Below are 22,257 nucleotides of genomic sequence, written 5' to 3' on the forward strand. Positions count from 1 at the left end.
CTGCCAGTCGATGGCCAGAAGCTCAAAGGTGGCTTTGCAGCGGGCGAAAAGGAAAAAATAGAACAATTGAAGTGACGGGAAAAGGAGGCGACAGAGCACGTGACCGTAGGGCTACATATGATGATGCCCCCTTGGTCGTACCTTGCATGGTGAATGACTGTAAGAGGCTACCACAACCGCAACCGCGTCGGGTTCGAAGAATGCTGATTACCGTACTGTTTCCTATCTCGTACACCAACCTTGTGCCGTCTGTGATGCCTCTCAACCCATTCCTATCTTACACTTAAGGGCTCGCTTACCCGACCTGACCACTGCTAGGATAGTGCTGCTAATACATACATTTCCCGAGATAGATCAGGTGCTTTTGAGGGAAGCAAGATCTAAAGCAAATCTTACAGCTTTTCCGTTGGTCTGCGCTGAGCAGGTAGCATCAGGAGATGGCATGGGTGACCATGAAAGCGCGCCCAGGCCGTAACGGCAAAGGACAATCGCCAAAGTGGGCGAACGCAAACAAAGAGCCCCAGCAGCAGCTCTGAGCCGGGTCCCATTCACCGAGCTCCAACTGCCCAGATCGAAGAGTCAAAGGCTTCTTACCATGGCACATGGATGAGAAAGAAGTATATCGAGAACCCACAAAAGTGCTTTGAATACACCGCGCATAGCATACCCACGAACCAGAAGATGACGAGATTGTTGTTGAAGAAAATCAACCATATGGATAGGGCCGTCAATACCTTCGCCGCTGTCTTGGATCGTCATAGCCATCGTTGTCGTGGTAGCGCTTTCGGGAGCCAACGTCGTCATCTCGTCGGCCGCCCCCATATCGATCACGATCTCGGTCGCGGTCGCGGTCTCGGTCACGATCACGATCGCGTTCTTCATACCCACGGTCTCGTCCGCCAAGAGGATCTTTGTTGCTTCCAGTTCCGCCGCGAGGATCTCTGCCGCCGCCGTAACCGTTTCTTCGGTCCTCGTAACCTCCCCCATATCCGCCCCGCCCACCAGGCCCGCTAGGCGCATTGGGAGGCGGAGGCCCACTTTGATATCCTCCTTGTCGCCCGCCAAAGCCACCTCCTCCTTGGTAGCCAATGCCGCCTCGGCCACCATAACCGCCTCTGTCACCAAATCCTCCACGATCACCAAAGCCTCCTCGGTCACCGCGAAACCCACCACGGAATCCTCCACGCCCTCCGAAGCCACCACGGAAACCGCCTGTAAAGCCAGCCGCAGGTGGTCCGCCGAATGTTGGCTTTGCCGGTGCTTGTTTTGTGTATCCTCTACCGCCCAGGCCACCACCGAATCTTCTTGGTCTCCATCCGGGCACCATGCGACCTCTTTCCACGTCGACCACGACTCTGCGGTCTTTGATACGAAGACCGTCCGTTTCTTTGTAGGCAGCTGTAGAGCGTGAAGAGCGTCAAGGTCAGTTCAACAACATCTTACCATGCGATCTGTGGATAGGGGGGTCGGGGTCGGGAGGAAAAAGCAACACAAAAGAGAATATTACCTCGCATATCTTTTTCTCGTTCATAAACGATGAAGGCGTAGCCTCGGTGTGGTTTCTTCGGGTTGGGCTTGGTCTCATCTTTGATGATTCTTATTCTCTCGATGGGACCAAACCTTCCAAACTCGCGTTCCAAGTCTGCTTCTTTGACCTCGTAGCTAAGACGGCCGACGAACAAGGTCTTTGCAGCGTCGCCCTTGATTTTAGGGTCATCCTGTGGGCGATAGCCGGAGAACTCAGGTTTTGAAATCTCTTCCAGATACTTCGTCTTCTCCCATCGCTTTCGGTCGCGTTGTTGCAGCCATGACTCTGTGGGATGATAGACGTCTTCTTCCTTGTATTGCTCGTATTGGGGGAGAAATGCAGCTACTCCAGAAAGTTCCGACCGCTTCAAGGCTTTCTCCTCTGGCGCAGAGTCCTGAGGCGGGATGTAGCGCAAGGGAGGTCGGGGCTGGAAGAGCGCCAGGAGATTTGGCGGTAGCTTGTCGGTCATCTTGAAGAGCGCCTAGGACACTGTTGGGGGGAAGCTGGGAGATGGTTGGTGCGCAGAACACTGGCACGGAAGAGATAGAAAAGTAGTAGAACTACTAAATTACATGATCATGAAACAATGAATACAAAGCAGGTCAAGGATTGCATGGCACTTCGCGTGCCTGCGGGATGTCAGTTAAAGCAAGGAGTCCAACCTGGACTGCTGGACAACTCGAACGAACCTCTTCAACGTGCAATGGTTTCGCGCAGCCTTGGCGATGGGCCGAAACAGGGTTAGCGGTGTTTGCTTATGCACCGCCACAAATGCAACAGCGCCACTTGAGCCACACCCACCAGCCTGCGCTTCAGCTCCACCTGCTGCGCCGTTTCTCGCGGCGTATTCGTACAAGAAGGAGACGGAGCAATGTTACTATTTCAACCTCCTTCACTACTAAGAAGGTAACTAGGTATGTAGATATCATGAATTGGTTAGCGCAGTATGACCTCCTGCTTCTCTCTGGGAAACAGCCTCGGGAATGCCTTGCCCCTCGGCTCCCTCATCGAGCATAAGTGAGTCCATGCTTGTCAGAGTGCGCTATTGTTATCCTCCGCAAAATGACCCCTGTCGGCTATAGCCTGCCTCAAACTTTATCGAAATGATGCAGCCTGGACGGCCAGGCATCCCCAAAGATCTTTGGATAGTGTTGGCAGCAAACATCCATTGGTAAGATCGAGGACGAGGATGCTGAGAAATGGCGACCGTTCGCCTCTTTTGACTGTGTCACACTATATACATAACATGCAAGATGGCCCCCGTACATTTCTCTCGAGCCGTGTACGTGCCTCCAGTTGTTCTATAAAACCGCATATACAAATACAAGATCAGACATCTGACCAATCATGGCTGCCAGACTCTCTACAGCGGCCATTCTTGCTGCGGCCTTGATCACTCCCCAGGTTTACCAAAATACTCCGCAGCTTTTCTGCAAACCTGTTCCTGGATCGTTGGACTGGCCGTCCGTATCAGACTGGCAGGCTTTGAACAAGTCAGTCGCAGGAAGACTACTCACACCAGTACCACCCGGTCTGGTCTGCCAGACCAACAGTTCTTCACACAATATCGATGCTTGTGTCGGCGTTCTTTCACAATGGACCAACTCTTCGTGGCATGCCCAAGATCCTTTCACGGCCGATTACAATGACGAAAGCTGTCTGCCTGACGCCCGAGCACCTTGCTCTGCGGAAGGATACCCAGCATATGTCGTCAATGCAACGAACGTCAGTCATGTTCAAGTCGCAGTCAAGTTTGCCAAAAGGACCGGCGTCAGGCTTATAGTCAAGGGGACGGGACATGATTTTCTTGGACGGTAAAATGCGTCTCAATTGATTCGGCAACATGTATTGACTTCGATTCCAGTTCGTCCGGGCGCGATTCCTTCTCAATCTACACCCACAATATCCGTGGCGTTGACGTCAGCATGGATAATGCCTGCGCGAAGAAGCACGGCGGCGTGGCTGCAGTGAAGATTGCTGCAGGGATGCGCATGGGTGAGATATACACCGAGATCTCGAAATATAATATCACAATCGTCGGCGGAGCAGATCCCAACGTCGGTATTGGCGGCTGGAGTACTGGTGGAGGTCACAGCCCCATCAGCAGCAAGTACGGTCTTGGAGCCGATCAAGTACTTGAGATGGAGGTAGTGACCGCTGACGGGACACATCTGACCATCAACGAGAGGTCTTATCCTGATCTGTTCTGGGCTATGAGAGGGGTACGTCTGCACTGAGCTACTGCAAGGGATTGGCAGTGTGTCATATACTGACTTGCGTTGTCCCTTCAGGGCGGGGGATCCACTTTCGCCGTTTTGATCTCAGTCACTGTTCGAGCATACCCGAGGCTAGGAGTGGCGCTGTACTACTTCTCTTACAATACTACTGCCAACACCGACACGTTCTGGTCTTTGTTGGCCTACTTCCACAGTCAGCTCCCCACAGTGTCCGACCGGGGAATCATGGGCTATTACTGGGCTCAACCAGATACCCCAACCGAGTCCGATGCGGCCTTGGGAGGAAGGCTATACGGCATATAGATCGTGCCGGAAAAGTCGGTCGAAGAGACCAAGGAGATCATTGCACCGCTGGAGCAGGCGATACGAACAAAACTCTCGAATGGGCAGACCCCGTCTGACTCGGCAACGTTACCATCCAGGCACCCGACTTTACAGCTGCGTGGGCGAACTCCCCACCGGAGGGCGTCGGGTTAGAGCTGCGCCTTGGCTCGCGCTTGCTGGATCGCGAAGATCTTGAGACGGACCTTCAGACGCTCAAGCAGCGCCTCAAGCAGACGACGAGTGGCCCTCACAACACGATTATTGGCCATCTTGTTGCAGGCAGCGGCCTCAAGAATGTCGACATTCCAGGTGGCGGGAACTCTGTGCTTCCTGCCTGGCGCCATGCGTATGTTCATATTGGTAAGACACGGTCGTATCATGCTGATGGCTGCTGCCAGTGGCTGACCTCTGGCAGTTCTGCCCCGGACGTGGCCCTTCTCAACAACACGGCGAAACTTGCTGTCACGGACCTTCTTCGCGACGTGGAGGTGGAGGCGCTGCGTCAACTCGCGCCGAATACTGGCGCCTATATCAACGAAGCTGATCCGGCCGAGCCAAACTGGTAGCAAACATTTTGGGGGTCCAACTATGGGCGACTTCTGAATTTGAAGAACTACTGGGATCCGGACGGAGTGTTCTGGTGTATACCCTGTGTTGGACACGGTCAGTGGGTGGTTGACAGTGACTGGGGGGTCGAGGGTGGTATTGGCCAAATCCCTGGTCGCATCTGTAAGAAAAGCGGTGGTCTGGGTCGTTGAAGACCTATTGTTAGCGGCGCATCGAGGATGATCAAGGGTCAGAACCAGTGTCAACGAGGGTTCCAAGACAGTCGATCTCCTCTTTCAGCTGTCCTTTACAAATGGATCCCTTCACGGACGGAAAGGAATGACTGTTCAGCGATAGCAGCGTGTTCTCGTATGGTTTGTAGCTTCCAACATACTCACAGCTTCTGGCGGAGCGACCCTACTGCTCTAGCGTGCACCCGTTGTAGAAGACAAAAGCCAGAGTGTTATGGACATGATCTGAGCTTGCCATTCGAAGCCTCCAGTCGAGTGCTCCATGTCAACATGCAGTGTCCCACGACTTGACCAAACATAGGTAGAGTTTCGAAAGTCAAGGGAATGCTGTCATTTGAAACATCATACCCCTTTCGGGACTAGCCCGCGAGCCTCGCGGAAGATATCTCTTTAGCGCCAGCAGAAACGCAGACTGCGCTTTCACAGCCTTTGGCAGCCCCAGACCTCAAAGCAACAGTATTGCTCCATACAGCGAACAGACCTCGCTCATCCCAGTGGAACAGTCGACAACCGCGCGGCATCCCAGGGACTGTGCCATTCCGATCCTCCGAGTCGCTCTCTCCAGGTCCTTCTCGAGGTTGCAGGCAATCAATCAACCAAGATGGTCGTGCAAGGAGTGAAGACGGTTTCGACAGCACGGGTAAGCAAGCACTTGCACTGCACCATCTATCTACACACCAAGCAAGCCGTTCTCAGTCGCAGCATCTGCAAACCCGAAGATAACCCAAACATTGTCTTTGCTGTTACTTCTCCCCCCTCCATCCCTGCCTCTGATTCCTCTCCATTTGTATATTCCAAACCCACCCCCACGAACGACGAACAAGACCCTTGAATTGATACTTACTTACATCTGTTTTTCTTTAGAACGGCATCGGCGCATTCATCCTCCAATGCAAACGTCTCGACTTCCACTACTGCGACTGGGCCGGTTCGTCACGCGGCCTCAAGTCGTTCCTAACATCCCCGCTCCTGGCCGAATTCACGGCGAAATACCCCGGCATCGAGTTCCGCGTGTCGCCGCGGCCTAACAGACATCCGATCCTGAAGGCGTACTTCATCAACGGGCGCGAGAAGGCCGTGTGTGTGCGCAACCTGGAGAAGGAGCAGATCGTCAAGAAAGCCGAGTTCCTGGTCGCCAATAGCGGGAAGAAGAATGAGCTGATCAGAGGCAAAAATGTCGTTTCGGTGAATGAGAATGTTCGAGGCATTTGGAGTCCTATGCATGGTGGGATCAAGAATGTTTGAAGGGTTGGTGGGGAGAGCGATGAATGAATGAAAATGGGAACGGAACAAAAAGCAAGGTCGAGGGAAAAGAAATGGATATGATCCTGAAGTGTACTCAATGGAGAATAGCCAGCTGGCTGGTTTCTGCGCTGGCAAGAGTGTAACGGCGTTCTTGTTCGCTGGCCCATCTTGGTCAGCGCTTCATCGGTCGTCCGCAGTCCAAGATCAAGAGAGGGGGCCAATATAAAAGAAGAGACGGACGGGTTACATATTGGGCTTGCGGAACGGAACAGGTGCTGGGCGGAAAGTATGGCAGTGTTTGAGTAGGAGCAGAGCAGACGTTGGCAGTGAACCGTGGACGCAGACATTGAAAGGAAGCTTCAACTGGGTCGAAGCCAGGATAGACAGGAACAACAGCAAGTAGTAGGTCATGGAACAATCACCATGACACTCAAGAAGAATCCCATTTGGCACGTTTGCCGGGTCAAACAACATGGCACATGTTGGGACAAAGAAAAGCACAAAGATAGCTGACACCAATAGACCCGCATTCAATGGTCGCATAAAACACAAGAGGGCATGTACAAGCCATTGCTTGTTGGAATTAGCTGGCACATAGGCCTGCCAGCAGTATCACGATTGGCGAACTGGGGTATCTGAAGCTATGTGCATCTCTCTGATCGCTGCAATGTACAATAGCACGGAAGGCGTCCGCAACATGAAACCCCGTCCACCGCTCCCCATCACGTATCATTCCTCATGGGATCATAAATGTCTCTATGCCGGTAGCTTTCTCATCCGGCATATTGAGCAGGGATAGGGGTGCTTTCTCGTCAGGTCCTAGGGCTCGGGCCATGATGCGATTCGCCCATTAAAGATAGATAGGGAACATGGCGGTGTTGTGGGTGAGTCGGATCTTGCAATCGTCCACCTTGCATTCGGAAAATGGTGTGACTTTGGAGGGAGGCGCCTTTTTGTCTTTCTTACGTGCTTTCGAAGCATATCGGTTGGTAGCGCATTCTCCGCAATAGACCTGGAATGAACGTCAGTTTGCTGCCTTCGACCATCTTGACGCAGATCTTGAATGTGACTTACATGTCCACACTGTTTGACCACCCAAACTTGTTGTTTCGTGTCGCCTTTCCCGGTTGCTAGTTCATCGCCGCACATGGGACAGAGCACCACATCATCCTCGGCGAATGTCCGAATGAACCCTTCTTTGGGTGCCGGAGGGGCCTTGTAGGGTTCGTTGATGACCTGGGGTGTTTCCGAACTGCGATCGTAGATCTCGAGGCCACCCAGGGCAAAGGCAGGCTGTCTGTAATCAAGGTTGATGATGAAATTTCCTCCAGCCTCATTCTCTCGGGTCTCTCCCTCTTGCCGACCGTCACCAGCGCGTGAGCGGATACCATCTAGCCGGTTTAAAAAGACATCATTGGCATTCTGCACATTGCCAAACATGAACTGTGTGCTCCTTCGTAAGAAATCCGGCAGATTCACCCACGGCCCCCGGTCTGCATGCCGTGGGGAAGGCCGTCTGGTCGCAGGTCTTGCTGGCTGAGGAGGCCTTCGGTTGCCTGGAGGAGCTGGCCTCTCGTGGACGATCTGGACATCTCCGCTGTCGGAGCCTGATTCGTTGGACGGCCAGTCTGTTCCTCCCTCCAAGTCTTCAACCTGGAAGTCCGAATTGTCGTCTGAGAGATCTATCACCTCCTGTGCCTCTTGTCGTTGTCTCCTACCAAACGGCGGTGCACCTGCATTCCTACTGACAGCAGGTTGTTGTGGCTGTGGATGTGACGGTGGCTGCGGTTGCTGATTGCGCCTTGGGCTGCGACGCAGCAGAATGCTTGCGCCGGATGCCGTATCGCCATCACTGTCGCTGTCGACAGTCAGATCGATTGTAAGATCGTTCGGACCCCGAGACGGCCGACTATTGTGTGATGACATGACAGGTCGACGGTAGTCAAAGCCGTCACGCTCTGACCTTCTCACGGTAGATGCGCTAGGAGGAGTTGGTGTCGGCGAGGAAGAGGAAAAAAGGCACGAGTTAGGGGAGGTGCTGATGCGACGGCGCTTGGAAGGTAAGGCGGGACTGATGCTGCGGCTTTGTGAACGAGTGATCTCAGCGTGAGATCTCTGTGAATAGAAGTCAGCTCTAGATTCTCAAGGTTCCCTCAAGTGATTGTAAATTGTGAATGTCCAGATTGAAGTCAATAAATGTGAGTGGGATCGTGGTCGCTGGGTTGGACGTACCTTTCGACTGGAAGAAGCCGCAGCAGAGTTGAGAAAGTTGCTCAGGGATAGGGTTGGATGCTGAGGCATGATAACACTGCCTACAGGGGCAAGCCAAAGAGTATCAAGAGGAGTGTCTCATGAGGACGCGGTCGTGGTAAAAGAGCAGGCGGTGGTTCAAGATCTTCAAGAGGGAATTGAGTGTTGGAATGTCGTTGTTTAAGACCCCGAATTGCGGGCTGCAAGTGAAGTGCCGTGTGCAGTGGCCAAACTGCGCTGTCGGAGTTATGACCGACCTTAATTCCTAGATAAATGCGAGCGAATAATGAGGCGCTTTTTGTAAGGGGATTTTCCCCTATCGCCACCATGCCACCATGCCACCATTCCACTATGCCATTGTCCAGCTGATTAATCCCTCCAATGGCCCAACATAGCTGCCATTCCAGATGAAGATTTGGGTAAATGGTCACAGGTCACAAAGGCAAGAGACGAACAAATGCAATTGCAAACTGGAGTCACTTTGACTGGCCCATTTATGCCATGTCTTGTTCCCTTTGTAGACACTTAACAAAGATCAAAGTATCCTGTGGTCGTCCACCATCAGACCAGCATCCCCCTTCCACCTTTCATCCATCAAGATGTTGCCGCCACCAGTCCGGGGTATAAAAGCAACTTTTCTTCTTCTCTCTTCTTTAGTCGTACAATCCAGCTGGCATGCCTGCCCCCTGAGATCACTCCTGCTTCACACTCAGGGTGGTCATTACTCCTCTTTCATCGAGAGTCAGCAGGCTGTGCGCCCCTTGACCCCAGGCCACCCTCTTTGCGGGGGTTGCTTTCTTGAGAATCTGTGACCACTCCTTTGATGCTTTGGAATATTGCTCAACCGTCACTCCATCCACACCGGCCGCAGCCAGGAACTGTCCTGTGTAGTCCCAGCTGACCGAGTTGATGCGGCTACCAGTCTCAATGCTCTTGATCTCGGCAGCCTTCCTCAAGTCCCAGATGGAAATCAACGAAGAGCCCTCGGCCACGGCCGCGAGCCAGGTGCCGTTCTCCGAGAAGTAGATGCATTTCACCGGTCCAGCGAGTTCGAAGACAGCCGCTTGCGTGCCGGATTTGACATCATAAATCTTGATCTGTCCGTCCGAGCCACCAGCAGCCAGCAGATGACCATCAGGGTGGAATTGTACGCAGTTGAGGGCTAATCCTGGGTTAGAGAAGAACTGGATCTCTTTCTCTTTCTTGGAGAGGAGTGACATACCTGAGTTGGTCTGGACTTGCGTGAGCACCTGTGTCGAATCGATGTCATATAGGACGTAGTTCTTGTCTTCCCCCACGGATGCCAGAATGCTGCCGCTGGGATGGAGGGCAACGTTGGTCGCACTACCAGCGTGGACAGTGAACGTTGAGATCTCCTTGCCCAAAAGGAAGATCCTCACTGTTCCGGTGGACATAGCAATAACAGCTTTGTCGTCTGCCCAGAGTCCGCTAGTCACGGAACCTTGACCACCTTCTAAAGTCTGCACTGTCCTATTCTCTGTCACAGAGAGAACTCCGGCAGCACTACCATGGCCAGCCACAAGCACCAGATTCCCAGACTTGTGTACACTGAGCACAGTTCCACCAGAATAGGGCGTTTCCAAGGTTGACGTCGAAGTATAGCTTGAGATCTCGTCCGGGGAGGCCCAGTCCTCTGGGACGGGTCGCTTTCGCCTTGTTTTGGAAAGACTAGAGACATATGTAAGCATACGAACAATATGACTGAGAGGGCTGCATACCTGTCTTTCGTGGTATCGATCTTCTCTAAAATGCGTGCTGGCAGAGGAACACTGTCCACTTGCATAGCATCACCGTTCGTGCTTGGTGCAACTGTTCGATTGACACTGACTTTGGACAGAGCCTGCCGTGCTTCATCCCGTTCTTTGGTGACCTGAGCAATAACCCGTACAGCAGCGTCGTTCTCATAAAGCGCCACGGCCAATTCTCTGCGTGACTGTTCCAGGTCCTTTTGTAGTTTGTATGTCTGGAGAGCCAATGCATCCCACTCGTTCTGAAACATCGATAGCATGGCTGGTATGGAGGTCACCGACGGAGGTCGGGGATAGACTGTGGGTTCGGTCTTGAGCTCAATAAGGTCTTCGACAGCGAGCGGGTTTCCAAGCCCAGGTTCAGTGCCATTGTCATTGATATATGCTTCAATGAGGCTCTTCTCGTAAACTCGGCCTGCCATTGATTAGATCAGTCCAGAATGCTTCATCTCGGCACTTACCAGACTTGCTCGACACCACAGGCACCTTGGGGCTCTCTCCAGAAACTGTGAGAGGTTAGTTTTCGTACATGGACACAAGAGACACAGGATGGGACATACTTGCGCACAACATGGTCGCGACGCAGGCTGGAGGGAGCGAGTATGGTCAACACTGGGAACGCGACGAAAGCACAACACGCAGGTGTGTCTCTTGCAACAGTTTGCTGCGACTACGAAAAGTTATAGACAATAGTACGCAGTTGAAGGCAGGAATCCTGTACTCTGTAGCAGCCAATGGGAATGAAGTATGTCCCAATCCCATTAGAGGCTTGGCACTCGACCTCTCTTCGGCTGACCTTCTTGATCGGAGCGGTGCCTTAGTAATCAGCTTTGAGGTATCAACTGCTACTGTCAAGTATACAGTCGTGTTTGGTCCATTTTGTCCAGCCTCGCCAGGTCTCTTGACATCCTTGATATCTTCCTTGACGCATGCACTTCTCACCGCAATCCCTTCTTCTACCTTCATCTTCTGGCGTTGTATCTGAGGGACAACAACAGTCCAAGGCAATATATATTCCATATCTCTGATCCATGGAGTCGTGTCACAAGAGGAAGACATTGACCGTCCCTCATGGCAGATGCCGCCCTCCCATATGAAGAGCCCGGTGTTGTGACCATACTGGTGCAGGCTTCTTTCCTTCTAGCATTGAATGTTGTCAACTCAATCCTCGACAATGTCTTCTACTGTGGTCTCGTGGGCCAGGTGCTCATTGGCATGGCCTGGGGAACGCCTGGGGCAAAGATGCTTTCCCATCATGTCGAACAAGTCATCACACAGCTCGGATATCTGGGCTTGATACTCATTGTCTTTGAAGGCGGTCTTTCAACTTCCGCCAAGTCAATCCAAACAACACTTCTTCTCTCGATCTGCGTCGCTTTGACCGGCATTATCTTGCCTATGGCGTTTTCCTTCTCGCTTCTCGCCCTTGCAGAAGCCAGCAATCTCCAGGCATTTGCTGCAGGCTCGGCACTATGCTCGACAAGCCTTGGAACCACTTTCAGCATACTGAAGACCACAGGTCTGACCAATAGTCGTTTAGGCACTGTGTTGACCAGTGCAGCAATGCTCGATGATGTCGTAGGCTTGATCATGGTTCAAGTGATTTCAAATCTAGGATCTGGCAATGAGTCCATCCAAGCGACTACAGTGATCCGGCCGGTTTTTGTGTCTTTGGGGTTTGCAATTGTCCTGCCATTGGCCTGCAGACTTCTGGCCAAACCGGCGTTGAACTATTATTGCAACAACCGGGCCGAAACCTGGCTGTTGACCAAGGTCGATGGAGTCTTGTCAAGATCATCGATCTACTGCCTCCTCTCGACAGCCCTGTTGATGGGTCTGGTCTGCGCAGCTAGCTACGCGGGTACGTCTGCCTTATTCGCGGCGTATCTTGCTGGAGCCAGTATCGCGTACCTCGACGAGAGTGTAGCGCAGAACCAAGCTGCGACCCCACGGGAATCAGGCCGAGAGGCCACAACGATGCATCAACAGAGCCCTGTAAAGGTTTCGAAACGGTCTCGCGGCACCATGGCAGCACCAGAAGACATCGATCCAGATGTTGTCGCCGCGACATCGTCTCGAAAAGCACACGAGGACCTAACTTCTCCGGCAAGTTCAACGCGGCTACCGACACCTCCTCCAGAGGGTGGCACAGACCGTGACGACGACAAGGCGGTGCCCACCACCTCGTCACCCGCATCAGAAGATGAAAGCCGCAGCTTGAATATGTACAATACATATCACGGAGCTGCAGTGGAAAGAATCTTGAAACCTTTCTTTTTCGTAGGCACCATTTCCTTGACCTTCACTGGTTCCCCAACCTATCTTTTGTTCATTTTTCAACTAACCAAGAGACAGGCCTCCATTGGGTTCTCGATCCCGATTACGCGAATGTTCCAAGGCTCCATCGTTTGGCGTGGACTCGTCTATTCCGTCTTGATGGCGATTGGCAAGCTCTTTTGCGGGGCATGGCTTATCCGGTTCGTGAAAGCTTCAGCAACAGCGCCGAACACGGGCAATGAGCAGGAGAGGAAGAAAAGCTCTAGCAAGCCGCTTCCCAGGCCTAAGTCTCTTTATCCAGCTTCTCTGCTCGGCTGTGCCATGGTGGCGCGAGGCGAGATTGGTTTCTTGATCTCCGCGCTTGCAGCCAGCAACGGCATCTTCAGCACCAGCGGAACTTCGTCCGCCGCCAATCTCGAGTCAGACATCTACCTGATCGTCACATGGGCGATTCTACTTTGCACGATCGTTGGACCTCTGGCTTTGGGGATTCTGGCGCGGCGCGTCAAAAGGCTGCAAGCTGAGCGAATGAAAAGTGGCAGCGCCGAGGGCGAGGATCCCCTTGGGATCTGGGGAGTCGGCTGATTTGCGAGCTGTTCACTGAACTTGGGTCTTGGGCTCATATGTCAGCCCACGGCGACCCGACATAACTACAACACATCCAGTGCAGAGGAGGCTGGAGGCACTTAGATTCGCAAAACGATACTATGTCTTATTGTCATCCGAGCTCGAAGATACGATTGTTTTGATTTGAAGTGAAATGGGAATGCCTGCCTCCTGACATGCTGAATCCAATACTTAGTTCCAGGCTGTAAGTTCTCATAGGTATTGAATGCATATACTATATATATAAGATCAACATCAACAACGTTCGCTTTTCCACTAAATAATGCATGACTCGTAAGATCGGGACCAATTCTAGAATTCTGGCAAGAAGACAGATTATGAAAACGACGAAGGTGTCAATATGAACGGAACAATAATTCTATAAATCAAAACTCCAATGTTCCTACCGCTCTAATGCAAAAATGGGTTGTACAGTATCCCGAGTTTCTCGCCCTCGCTCCGATTCACCCTTATGAAAATCACCATTCAAGACAGTTATGTCACCAGCACCAGTGTCACCTCTCTTCGGCCGCTCTCGCTCCCTGGATCTCCAACTCTCTCTGTTCTCTCCCTACCGGAACCATCACTATCGTCCCAAGGGCACGTATCCTATTCGAGCCACTAGACTGACCGCGCCGCAGCGTATGGCTGCTTCGAATCCGTACGATCGTACGGAAGAGGCGAGTAGGCGTCGTTCGTCAGATACAGAGGCGGCTGATCTTGTCCTTGGCCTTGAATACGGCCTTGCTCCAGGTGCTGCTGGTGGCCGTACCGAGGAGGAGCCTGACGACGGTCTTCGAACGCTTGAGCAGGGTGACCATGACTCTGACCTTGAGGCTGACGCTCCGCCGGAACCTGGCGTGACATTTGGCCGTTGGACGTCGCGGCCCCGGATTTGGGAGAAGGGTTATAGTCGTACGCGTTCTGGTACTCATGTTGGTAGGCATAGTCGGCGTCGCGGTAGCCATGGGCAGAGCTGTTCGCGGCAGAGCATCCTGCGTGTGTACCTTCGCTCTTGCGTTTATCGGCGCTTCTCTGGATGACTTTGTTGACAATGTACATGCCCGCGCCGGCGTAGACGGTTGCTTTGATGAGACCCATTGTGAATGATGTGAGTGGTGATGATGAGGGTGGAGAAGGGGGTTGCGATATCGTGTACGGCTGGTATGAGGTGATAAGGGCTGTACTGGAGTTTTGAAGTGCTGATGCCTTGTTCTGTCTTCTCATGGAGAGTTGGCAGCCAGTCCACTTTTATAAGGGAGACAGCGAACAGGCAGCCCCTTTTCGGCCGTATATCGCTCCCTCTTCCCCGCTATTGATCGTTTCGAAGACCTGGGGCCTTACCTTTTCCCTCCGTGCAACCTCCAGCCTCCCGGCAACGGGCTGTGCTAAGCAGCGACCCGGGCTACGAGCGGTAAAGCAAAGGGGGCGACTTTCATCGCACCGCGGTACGACGGGCCCGAATCTCACCGTGTCATGCATACAGATAAAAGACGGCCAGTGACTAGCCCTATCATGATCGTCTCCGATCCGAGCAACAAGTTCATTTTGGCGGGAGCCTAGCAGCCATTCCAATAGTGCGGAGACCATCATGGTAGTCATCCTGATCCCTATGCAGACGCAGACGTATCATTGGTGGTGGTGTCGATATTGGTGGCAGTGGAAGTGGTGGCTATGCGAGATACACTAGGTCCCTCGAGGAAGTTAGTAGGACACAAGTGCGTGTACAGAGTCCATTGCACAGTCGGCTGCTCATCAGGCACCAGCGAAATGCGATAGCGAACAGCCCCAACCACCAATGGCATTAATGGGTGTGCCCGTATTCGACCGCAATCAAGGGTATTTCGGTCAATGGACGCGAGGATTCACTGCCCACATCCACGGTCATCGTTGTGAATGCGGAGTGTCAGCAGTAATAAGTCTTTTATGAGATGTTTGCAGGCCTCCCACAGGTGAGGAGAGTAGGTATGGTAGGTATCTCAGGTAAGTGAGAACTCATTTGGATGGGTTGAGAACCTGCACACTTGCAGCATCCTGAACGTGAAACTGAACGACAAATTCATCTCGGAAACTGAGGGCAGGATTGCAATATGTTCATGTAGTAGATACTAGTTGAGAGCACCTGAGATTGCGTTCGTATATTCTACTACATCTGGTAGATAACAGTGAAAGGTACCTGTATACGGTAGAAGGATTGGATGAGACGAGAGCAGTCACGTGGGAGCACGTGCCTCCTGTGCCAAGCCCGCAATATCAGGTATCCAATCATGATAGGCCCACCAGCAGTAAAAGAGTGGATCTTGAAAACACCACCAATTTCACAGGATTCAAGTTGTTTCATGCTATACTAGTAGCTGTTGATGAGTAGCTACCTACCTACACACTGGGATCTACCTGCCGAAGGTTACCTAGATACGGAGCCTCATCCAATGTCCTAGCTTTGAGTTTGTTGCCGGACCAGAGACTGTCTTGCAGCGCCATGCTAGTATGGCCTTGGAAACATCAACATCAACATCAACACCATACTACTACTGAAGGACAATCGGACCATCCCAGCTCCATAAAGTCGGGTCGCTGAAATGGAAATGCTCATCTTACCATGAAATTGGTCGAATCTCCAACTTGATGCTCCTAGGACTACCCAACTAACTAATTACACAAGAGTCCTCCTTACTATAGTACCTACCGTCTGTCTCTACCACAAACCAACTCACAGAGAAGGACTTTTATCAGGTCCATCTTGGGCCATCAATCTCAATTCCATTCAGATCAGATTCGCAGTGGGGCATCACACTTGACTCTGAAGCAGAGGGACACGAACAGTGCTCTAGAAAACAATCAACTGTGGCAGCTCTAAGCCTCAACCGCCCGTCAAATCCCCAGCGTGGCCAGCAACCAGCCTAGGGAGGGCCCCCTAAGGCTGACTTCTCCCAATTCGGGGGGGGCAGCGCAGGGGTCCAATTTCAGCGCTTCAGCCTTCCAACGGTCAGCCTTCTCGCAGAACTCCTCCGACTCCATTCTCTCCTCGGTGATGCAAGATTACAGATTACACCCAATCTCACCACTGATTAAATGGACCACAGTGGCCCTCAGTTGCCCCGCGAAACCAGCCATCACCACCGGCAAGAAGATTGAAGATTCATCTGGACATATACAAAACAGTTGCAATCCAATCTTGCACCGAAATTCATACCTGCAGCTAGCTAGCTGTGCTAATGCTAAACAAATAATGGAGAAATGGAAATATCATTATAAGCAGCCCTTGAACCCCCTCCCTTGCTGTTGCTGTTTTCTCTCTTGAACTTTCTCGCTTTCAGTTTGTGCTGCTCTCTGGCCCAACTCAAACCCTCATTCTGTTCCCATCACACGGAAGGGAACAGACGAGGGCACTTTCGTCATGAGAGAGTAGAACACATGCACCTATACGGAGAGGGCGAAACCGCTTGCAACAACCCATCCAGGCGGCCACTGACTCGACTTCTCAACAAGGACATCCCTCCAACAACCACTCACGCGGGCCTGAAGGTCATCTTGCTCGAAGCAGACACTTATCCATGATGCGAGGAGGGATCAGCCACCGTGCAAGCAGGCTGATGGCGTCTGGTTGTTTTGTTGCGACAGAAATTATGTTCCACTCACGGCGTCCACACAACACAGCCTCATCTGTCCACACAACACAGCCTCATCGAATGCAGCATGCTATCAGAACTGGTGCCACAGGCAGAAGGAGAGTGAGATATCAGGTTCAATTCGCTCAAATTCCGTCGCTCGACAACCTCCCCATTGATGCTTTTTGTTACTCTCCACGGAACCCCCATCCTATCGAAACCAGGTCACACCAAGGACCAAGGACCCAATCGAGGCCCAGGCACACAAATCAAAATTTCGTTTCTAATACATAACCACATGACTAGACTGCACAGCACAAAACTGATGACAGGACAACAGAACAGAAGTTGATAGCTATCCACGCTATCAAACTGCAGGCAACCATGGCCCGCTTGTACTAACAACAAAAAACAGATATGTAACAAGTCGGCCGAAGGATGACGACGCACCGTCCGGACAGAGCTGGAATCGAATGGATATTCCAATTTGTGCAAAAGGTAACCCCCCTGAGGGCGTCACGCTTCTAGAGGGGAGGCATAAGGTCGTTCAAACTGTTACAGGAGATTGCGGCGTCGATGTTTAGTGTAGACCACCTTGCAGGTTGTTGGGATCAATGGTACCAAATGGTGTCATTGGCATGTCCATGTGCTCCCTTGGCGTGTGAAAGTCGGACATTTCACTCATCATTGCCATGGTGCTTTCGTCGAATCCGGGACTAGGCATGGGCATGTTGAGATTCTGTTTCGAATACATCTCGCCCAACATCAAAGTCTCGTCCATCATGCCTGTGTGATCATGATGACCCATGCTGAACATGTCTGCCGACGCACTTCGGTGCATTGCCGACAGTGGTGGTGAGTGATCGGCAATGACGGGATCATGGTGACCCATATGAGACAACGGAGACATTGAGTTGGCCATCATATGGTGGTCGACCATGGGGGACGGGGAGAGAAACGGTACATTATATTGCTGAGGTGTACCAAACTCGGAGGATGACATCGGTGCATGAGCTGTGTTGGAGGGGAAGAAGCCAGGACTAGCGAACTCTGAGGGCGATGTCGCCGTCGCCGACATGGGCATTTGACGGAAGTCCATGCCATAACCGGCCGATGTGTCAATTTGCAACGTCGGGCCAAGGGGGGTCTGGACGGGTTGCTGTGGCATGGGCTGAAATAGGTTATGGTTGTCCGGCCCAAGTTGAGGTGACGGATGTTGCACATGGAAGGTGGGCATTGGTCCATGCAGCATCGAGAAGTCCAGCGCGATGGGAACTGACCGACTACGTTGTCGCTTATGTCCCGGGTGCATACGAGAAGGGTGGAGATGTTGATGGACGCCAAATTGTTCTTGGAACATGCCGACATGAGGAGGATGCGGGCGAGCAAATTGCACGGAAGGTTGAGATGCAGGTCGAACAATACCAATGGTGGGCGAAACGGGCGCCGATGCTGGCATAGCACCCATGTCGAATGGGTTGTGGCGGTTCTGGAATGAGTCGAGAGAAACCAATTTCGCTAATTGGCCGCTCAACACCTTAGGGTGACCTCCCAACTGGTGGCTCAGAATTTGCGAGGCCTGTTGATCCTCGGTGAAGTCACCACATTGGTAGAAACCTCCAGATCCGGAAGAGTCCATGAAGAAGTTGGGTGGCCGAGTCAATTCAATGACCAGCCCGCCGAGCCGCGCAGGAGATCCGTTCGAATTGGGCACCGTGTCACCGGGCTCCAAATGGATGCTCTTGATATAGGCGAAGGGGTATTCGATCTTGTAGCCTGCCGAGTCATTGTTGATGTAGTATGTGATGCAGGCCTTGTCGGGAGAGTAGAAGATAACCAGGTCCATGGCGTTTTGGCCCACTCGACGCCAGGTACCGATGCTCAGAGAGCGACAGGTGAGATGTTGGATGACTGGTCCACGTTAGTCAAGAATATCGGGCATTCTGAAGATTAATTACACACCAGTTTTGCCCTGGCCTGTGAGATCACCATTCATCAACATGCCACCGCCTCCATAGTGAGCCATCGGCCCACCTTGACGACCGAGCAACTGTCGAGGGAATGGTCTGCCAGCCTCCATGGCCTGCATGGCCAGCAGCTGTCTCAGAGATTCGGGGATGTTGTCACAGTCTTCACCTGTCTCTAGCGTCTTCTTCGTGAGCATCTTGATCTTGGCTCGGCGACGGCTGCATCCAAGGTTAGTCAAATCACAACAGCCCATGCTCGAACTACCCACCTGTTCTGGAACCAGATCTGGACCGACCGTTCGGTCATGTTGATCTCCTGAGCAATCCGTTCGCGAGTGGCAGCAGTGGGAGTTGGGTTCTTGCTGAACTCCAATTCCAACGTCACCAACTGATCTTGTGTCGCCCTCTGCCTCTTCTGGTTCTTTTGTTGCTGGGTCAGAGTACTCTTCCGAGGCGGCCGACGAGCTGCGGAGCCTGAACCTTGACTGCCGCTGTTCGAGGTCCCCGGCGTAGTTTGAGTGGCATCAGGCGAGGGGGATTCGGGCGTCGATGCGGGAGACATGTCGGTGGGATCTGAAGACATGTCCATCACGTCGGTCTTGGTGCCCGAGGGCAGTATAGTATATGGGAGTTCTTGGGGGAATCAAAGGAATGAAATGCTCGTAAGCAGGTGATTGTCGATATCTTGGTGGTTCAAAAAAGACGACGCGTGTTCGAAGGCTGATCCGGGCAGCACAATTGAGAACAACTCGGTTTCGGAAGGGGGTAAGCTGGTAACGACCGTATAGGGTTGAACTGAAAACACAAAGCTTAATGAATGTGGTCGAGGGCCTTGAATGAGTGAAAGGCACGCTCGAGGCGAGACAATGATAAACAAGACGAGGGAAAGAAAGAACGTAGTCGAGACGTGAACAGAGATACCAGAAGGTAGGCGACAGTGAGGATAGGGAAGAAAAGAGGAATAGGGTGGAAAGCTGCGAGACAATAAGGGAGGCCGGCAAGCAGGAGGTGAGCGGCAGCCAACTAACCGACAGCGTGTGGAGTGGAGTGGGCGAAAGCGCCTGTGCTGACTGGCGGACGTCTGCCGTCTGCCCTGGGAAGGTTGGAGGCTTCTGGAGACTCAGGGAGGTGGAGGGCGCCCGAAGACTGGGCAATGGGCGCGCTGATGCAGGTACCAGCAGGAGCAACCTCATGGGACTAGGGAGGCCTCCTAAGCCCGGAGCCTGAAGAGCCCCAAGGCCCAAGCTCTGGTGGAGGCCGTTCCAGGGATAGTTTAGGTGCTTTAACCCTGGCTGAGGGAGGTCCAGCAGCGTCATTTGGCCCGACTCCCACCTCGCTTCCTATCCAATTGTCGTCGCGGGCGACCTTCGAAGCCGTCCACCCTGTCACCCAGCTAGGCTTCGCGCAGTCTAGCTGTCGGGCGACAAACAACACGATGAACCTTGTTCGCACCGACCACCAACCTCCCGGCCGGCCTGGGACCTGGCCATTCAGGTCCCGTCCCCTGGGGTCCTTGTCTGACGCGCCGAACGCCTTCCAGGAGTAGCAAGTCAAAACACCGCATGTCACAACATGGACTGATGCTGCCCGTCTCGCCGTCTAGCCCACCGCGCGTATCCCAAAAGGAAAACAACCCTGAAGAGGATGGATGGGTCGAAAGAGCGCTGTGGAGAACGCTCCGGTTCTGGGGACATAGGGCCACACGCATTACACAAAAGGGATGGCAGCATTTAGCATATAAATGCCGGTAGCATCAAAGAACAGGCCTGTGGTTGACAACGCGGATATACCTAGTCGAATTCTGACAGACCCTTGGATGGTCTTCCCTAGGCGTTTGCACAAGCGCCCTGCGATTTGTCTTTCGCGCACCCTACCAGCCAGAGAAAGCTACCAAGCTGTACTCTGTAACCCTGTTGGCACGCGTCCGAGACATAGAGCCACGCTTAGCTGCAGCTAAGAAGCCACCACTTGAGGTTATGAAGCTCTGCAAATGATACTCGCCCGTACGCTGGCGGCTGTTCTAAACCAAATTCCTGAGCGCTGGCCACACCGATGTGAGGATGCTCCCAAGGAGTCTTTCGACCCCTTCATAAGATGGTCCTCGACTCGACTCGAGTCTGAAGGCCTCGTCTAGTCTTTCCCCCAACTTTCATGGTTTCGGTTGTTACCAAGTCAGTGCGCTGCTACGATAGGGCCAATGATGGTCGACAGCAAGAGCTTCCCACCTTATCGCGTCGATATCGTTGATGGTCGGACCAGCGCGATTGGATCGTCTGGGGAAAACAATTACCAGCCAAGGACAGTGTGACGGAAGTTATGATTGGCCCTCTCTGGAGGCGTCAAACGACTCTAGGCGCCATGATCAAGCAAATGGACGAGCATAACAACTCGTGTCGACTCAAACGCAGGATAGACGGTTCACGTCCAGAATGCGATATCCCTGGTGTTTCGCACACAAAGCTTCGGGAAGCCTCACCGTTCCCATACAGCCAGTGAAATGCTGGGAATGCCTGTATGCTGTGGCCTATAATTGTCTCACCATACGTACACAGTAGTGTTTCCTGTTCCTACTCGGTCCTACGTGCGACCGATCTTGCTCGGAGAGAAAGCCCTCAGGTGTCGTACGTGCTAGGATCTCGTCGGGCAATAACGAGCTCTCCCCCTGAAAATCCAACATGGCCGGGGTCTGGGCCGGCATTGCATGTCGTGCATGATAACGCGCTACAAGAACGTGTGCTCCAAGACGGAGCTCGCCACTTGGCTGAAGAAGACGGACACTGGCTTGCCCGCCGGTCAGACTGGTGTTCGTTTGGTCGATGCTCGACTGCCGTCACCAGCTGTCCCGTTACCTAATCCTACGATCTGTAGTCAATGCTCTTCGAAGCACGAAGCTGTATCTCTTGACATAATGATGGCATTAAGACGACAGTCTGGATGGCATTGAGCACAAGACAACCCACAGCCCGGGCCTTGGAGCGGGAGAGGGTGCCATCGATAGGGACAGATAGGAGAAGCGACGTTCCGTACCACGGGCCTTTTGCGTGGGTAAGTTGGGGCATCTCCGCGACGGACGGCATTGAGACAGGTACATGGTGGACCCGGATATGGGTGTTGAACGGTCACGCCTGTGGTGCCATCGACCGCCCAGTGCCAGTTCTGCGTGTCAGCGGCTGGTCGTCAGTACCTAGGTAGTTGTATTACTACCTTGGGAAAAGTGCACTGTCTTCTGTGGTCTGAAACGGAGCGGTAGATGCTCCCGATGAGGGTCGTAGCATCCTGGTGCCAGTGGCAGTCTGTCGGATCCTGGGTCAACGACGATGGAAGTTCGAAGCACTGGACGAAAAGGACTCGTGTAGCATGGCAGTGGCATCGATTACAGCGTTCAAGTTCTGTGTACAGAGTATTTGCGGTGCAATCCCAATTTGATGTGGCTTGATTTCCCCTGACACAGACACTAGATCCGATGAAGGATGGTGCCAGGAACGCCAGGACCCAGAGGCTGCTTATTGGCTTAAATCCCCCGCAGTCAACTTGAACCTTGTTGTGTACACGCCAAACTTGATCGAGACTCACGCTTCTTGGCAGCAGTGGAACCTCGGAAAACACGCGCGAGTCTGTGTTGCGAGTCACCGCAGTCGAACGTCCCTGC

The 22,257-nt window shown here is 52.8% G+C and overlaps 7 protein-coding genes across 7 annotated transcripts; 3 read left to right on the forward strand and 4 right to left on the reverse strand.

Moving 5' to 3' along the window:
* Positions 1 to 727: 727 nt before the first annotated feature.
* Positions 728 to 1,997, reverse strand: A1O1_09251 (U1 small nuclear ribonucleoprotein 70kDa; the record flags this gene model as incomplete). The annotated part of the gene is made up of 2 exons (XM_007730107.1): positions 728 to 1,398; positions 1,508 to 1,997. The coding sequence occupies 2 exons, from the start codon at positions 1,995 to 1,997 to the stop codon at positions 728 to 730; spliced, it is 1,161 nt and encodes a 386-aa protein (XP_007728297.1).
* Positions 1,998 to 2,875: 878 nt separating this feature from the next.
* A1O1_09252 (uncharacterized protein) lies at positions 2,876 to 4,655 on the forward strand (the record flags this gene model as incomplete). The annotated part of the gene is made up of 5 exons (XM_007730108.1): positions 2,876 to 3,342; positions 3,393 to 3,750; positions 3,820 to 3,958; positions 4,204 to 4,435; positions 4,505 to 4,655. 5 exons carry the CDS (start codon positions 2,876 to 2,878, stop codon positions 4,653 to 4,655), a joined length of 1,347 nt encoding a protein of 448 aa, XP_007728298.1.
* Positions 4,656 to 5,487: 832 nt separating this feature from the next.
* On the forward strand, positions 5,488 to 6,131 carry A1O1_09253 (uncharacterized protein; the record flags this gene model as incomplete). Its single annotated transcript, XM_007730109.1, has 2 exons — positions 5,488 to 5,526; positions 5,751 to 6,131. 2 exons carry the CDS (start codon positions 5,488 to 5,490, stop codon positions 6,129 to 6,131), a joined length of 420 nt encoding a protein of 139 aa, XP_007728299.1.
* An 850-nt stretch (positions 6,132 to 6,981) lies between these two features.
* On the reverse strand, positions 6,982 to 8,057 carry A1O1_09254 (uncharacterized protein; the record flags this gene model as incomplete). The annotated part of the gene is made up of 2 exons (XM_007730110.1): positions 6,982 to 7,143; positions 7,206 to 8,057. 2 exons carry the CDS (start codon positions 8,055 to 8,057, stop codon positions 6,982 to 6,984), a joined length of 1,014 nt encoding a protein of 337 aa, XP_007728300.1.
* A 1,016-nt stretch (positions 8,058 to 9,073) lies between these two features.
* A1O1_09255 (pre-mRNA-processing factor 19) lies at positions 9,074 to 10,572 on the reverse strand (the record flags this gene model as incomplete). The annotated part of the gene is made up of 3 exons (XM_007730111.1): positions 9,074 to 9,543; positions 9,604 to 10,070; positions 10,121 to 10,572. The coding sequence occupies 3 exons, from the start codon at positions 10,570 to 10,572 to the stop codon at positions 9,074 to 9,076; spliced, it is 1,389 nt and encodes a 462-aa protein (XP_007728301.1).
* Positions 10,573 to 11,221: 649 nt separating this feature from the next.
* Positions 11,222 to 13,012, forward strand: A1O1_09256 (uncharacterized protein; the record flags this gene model as incomplete). Its single annotated transcript, XM_007730112.1, has 2 exons — positions 11,222 to 12,430; positions 12,506 to 13,012. The coding sequence occupies 2 exons, from the start codon at positions 11,222 to 11,224 to the stop codon at positions 13,010 to 13,012; spliced, it is 1,716 nt and encodes a 571-aa protein (XP_007728302.1).
* Positions 13,013 to 17,221: 4,209 nt separating this feature from the next.
* Positions 17,222 to 19,170, reverse strand: A1O1_09257 (uncharacterized protein; the record flags this gene model as incomplete). Its single annotated transcript, XM_007730113.1, has 3 exons — positions 17,222 to 18,552; positions 18,604 to 18,827; positions 18,878 to 19,170. The coding sequence occupies 3 exons, from the start codon at positions 19,168 to 19,170 to the stop codon at positions 17,222 to 17,224; spliced, it is 1,848 nt and encodes a 615-aa protein (XP_007728303.1).
* Between the last annotated feature and the right edge of the window lie 3,087 nt (positions 19,171 to 22,257).

The sequence above is a fragment of the Capronia coronata genome, assembly GCF_000585585.1.
Source record: "Capronia coronata CBS 617.96 chromosome Unknown acBCG-supercont1.11, whole genome shotgun sequence".
Taxonomy (NCBI): Eukaryota; Fungi; Ascomycota; class Eurotiomycetes; order Chaetothyriales; family Herpotrichiellaceae; genus Capronia; species Capronia coronata.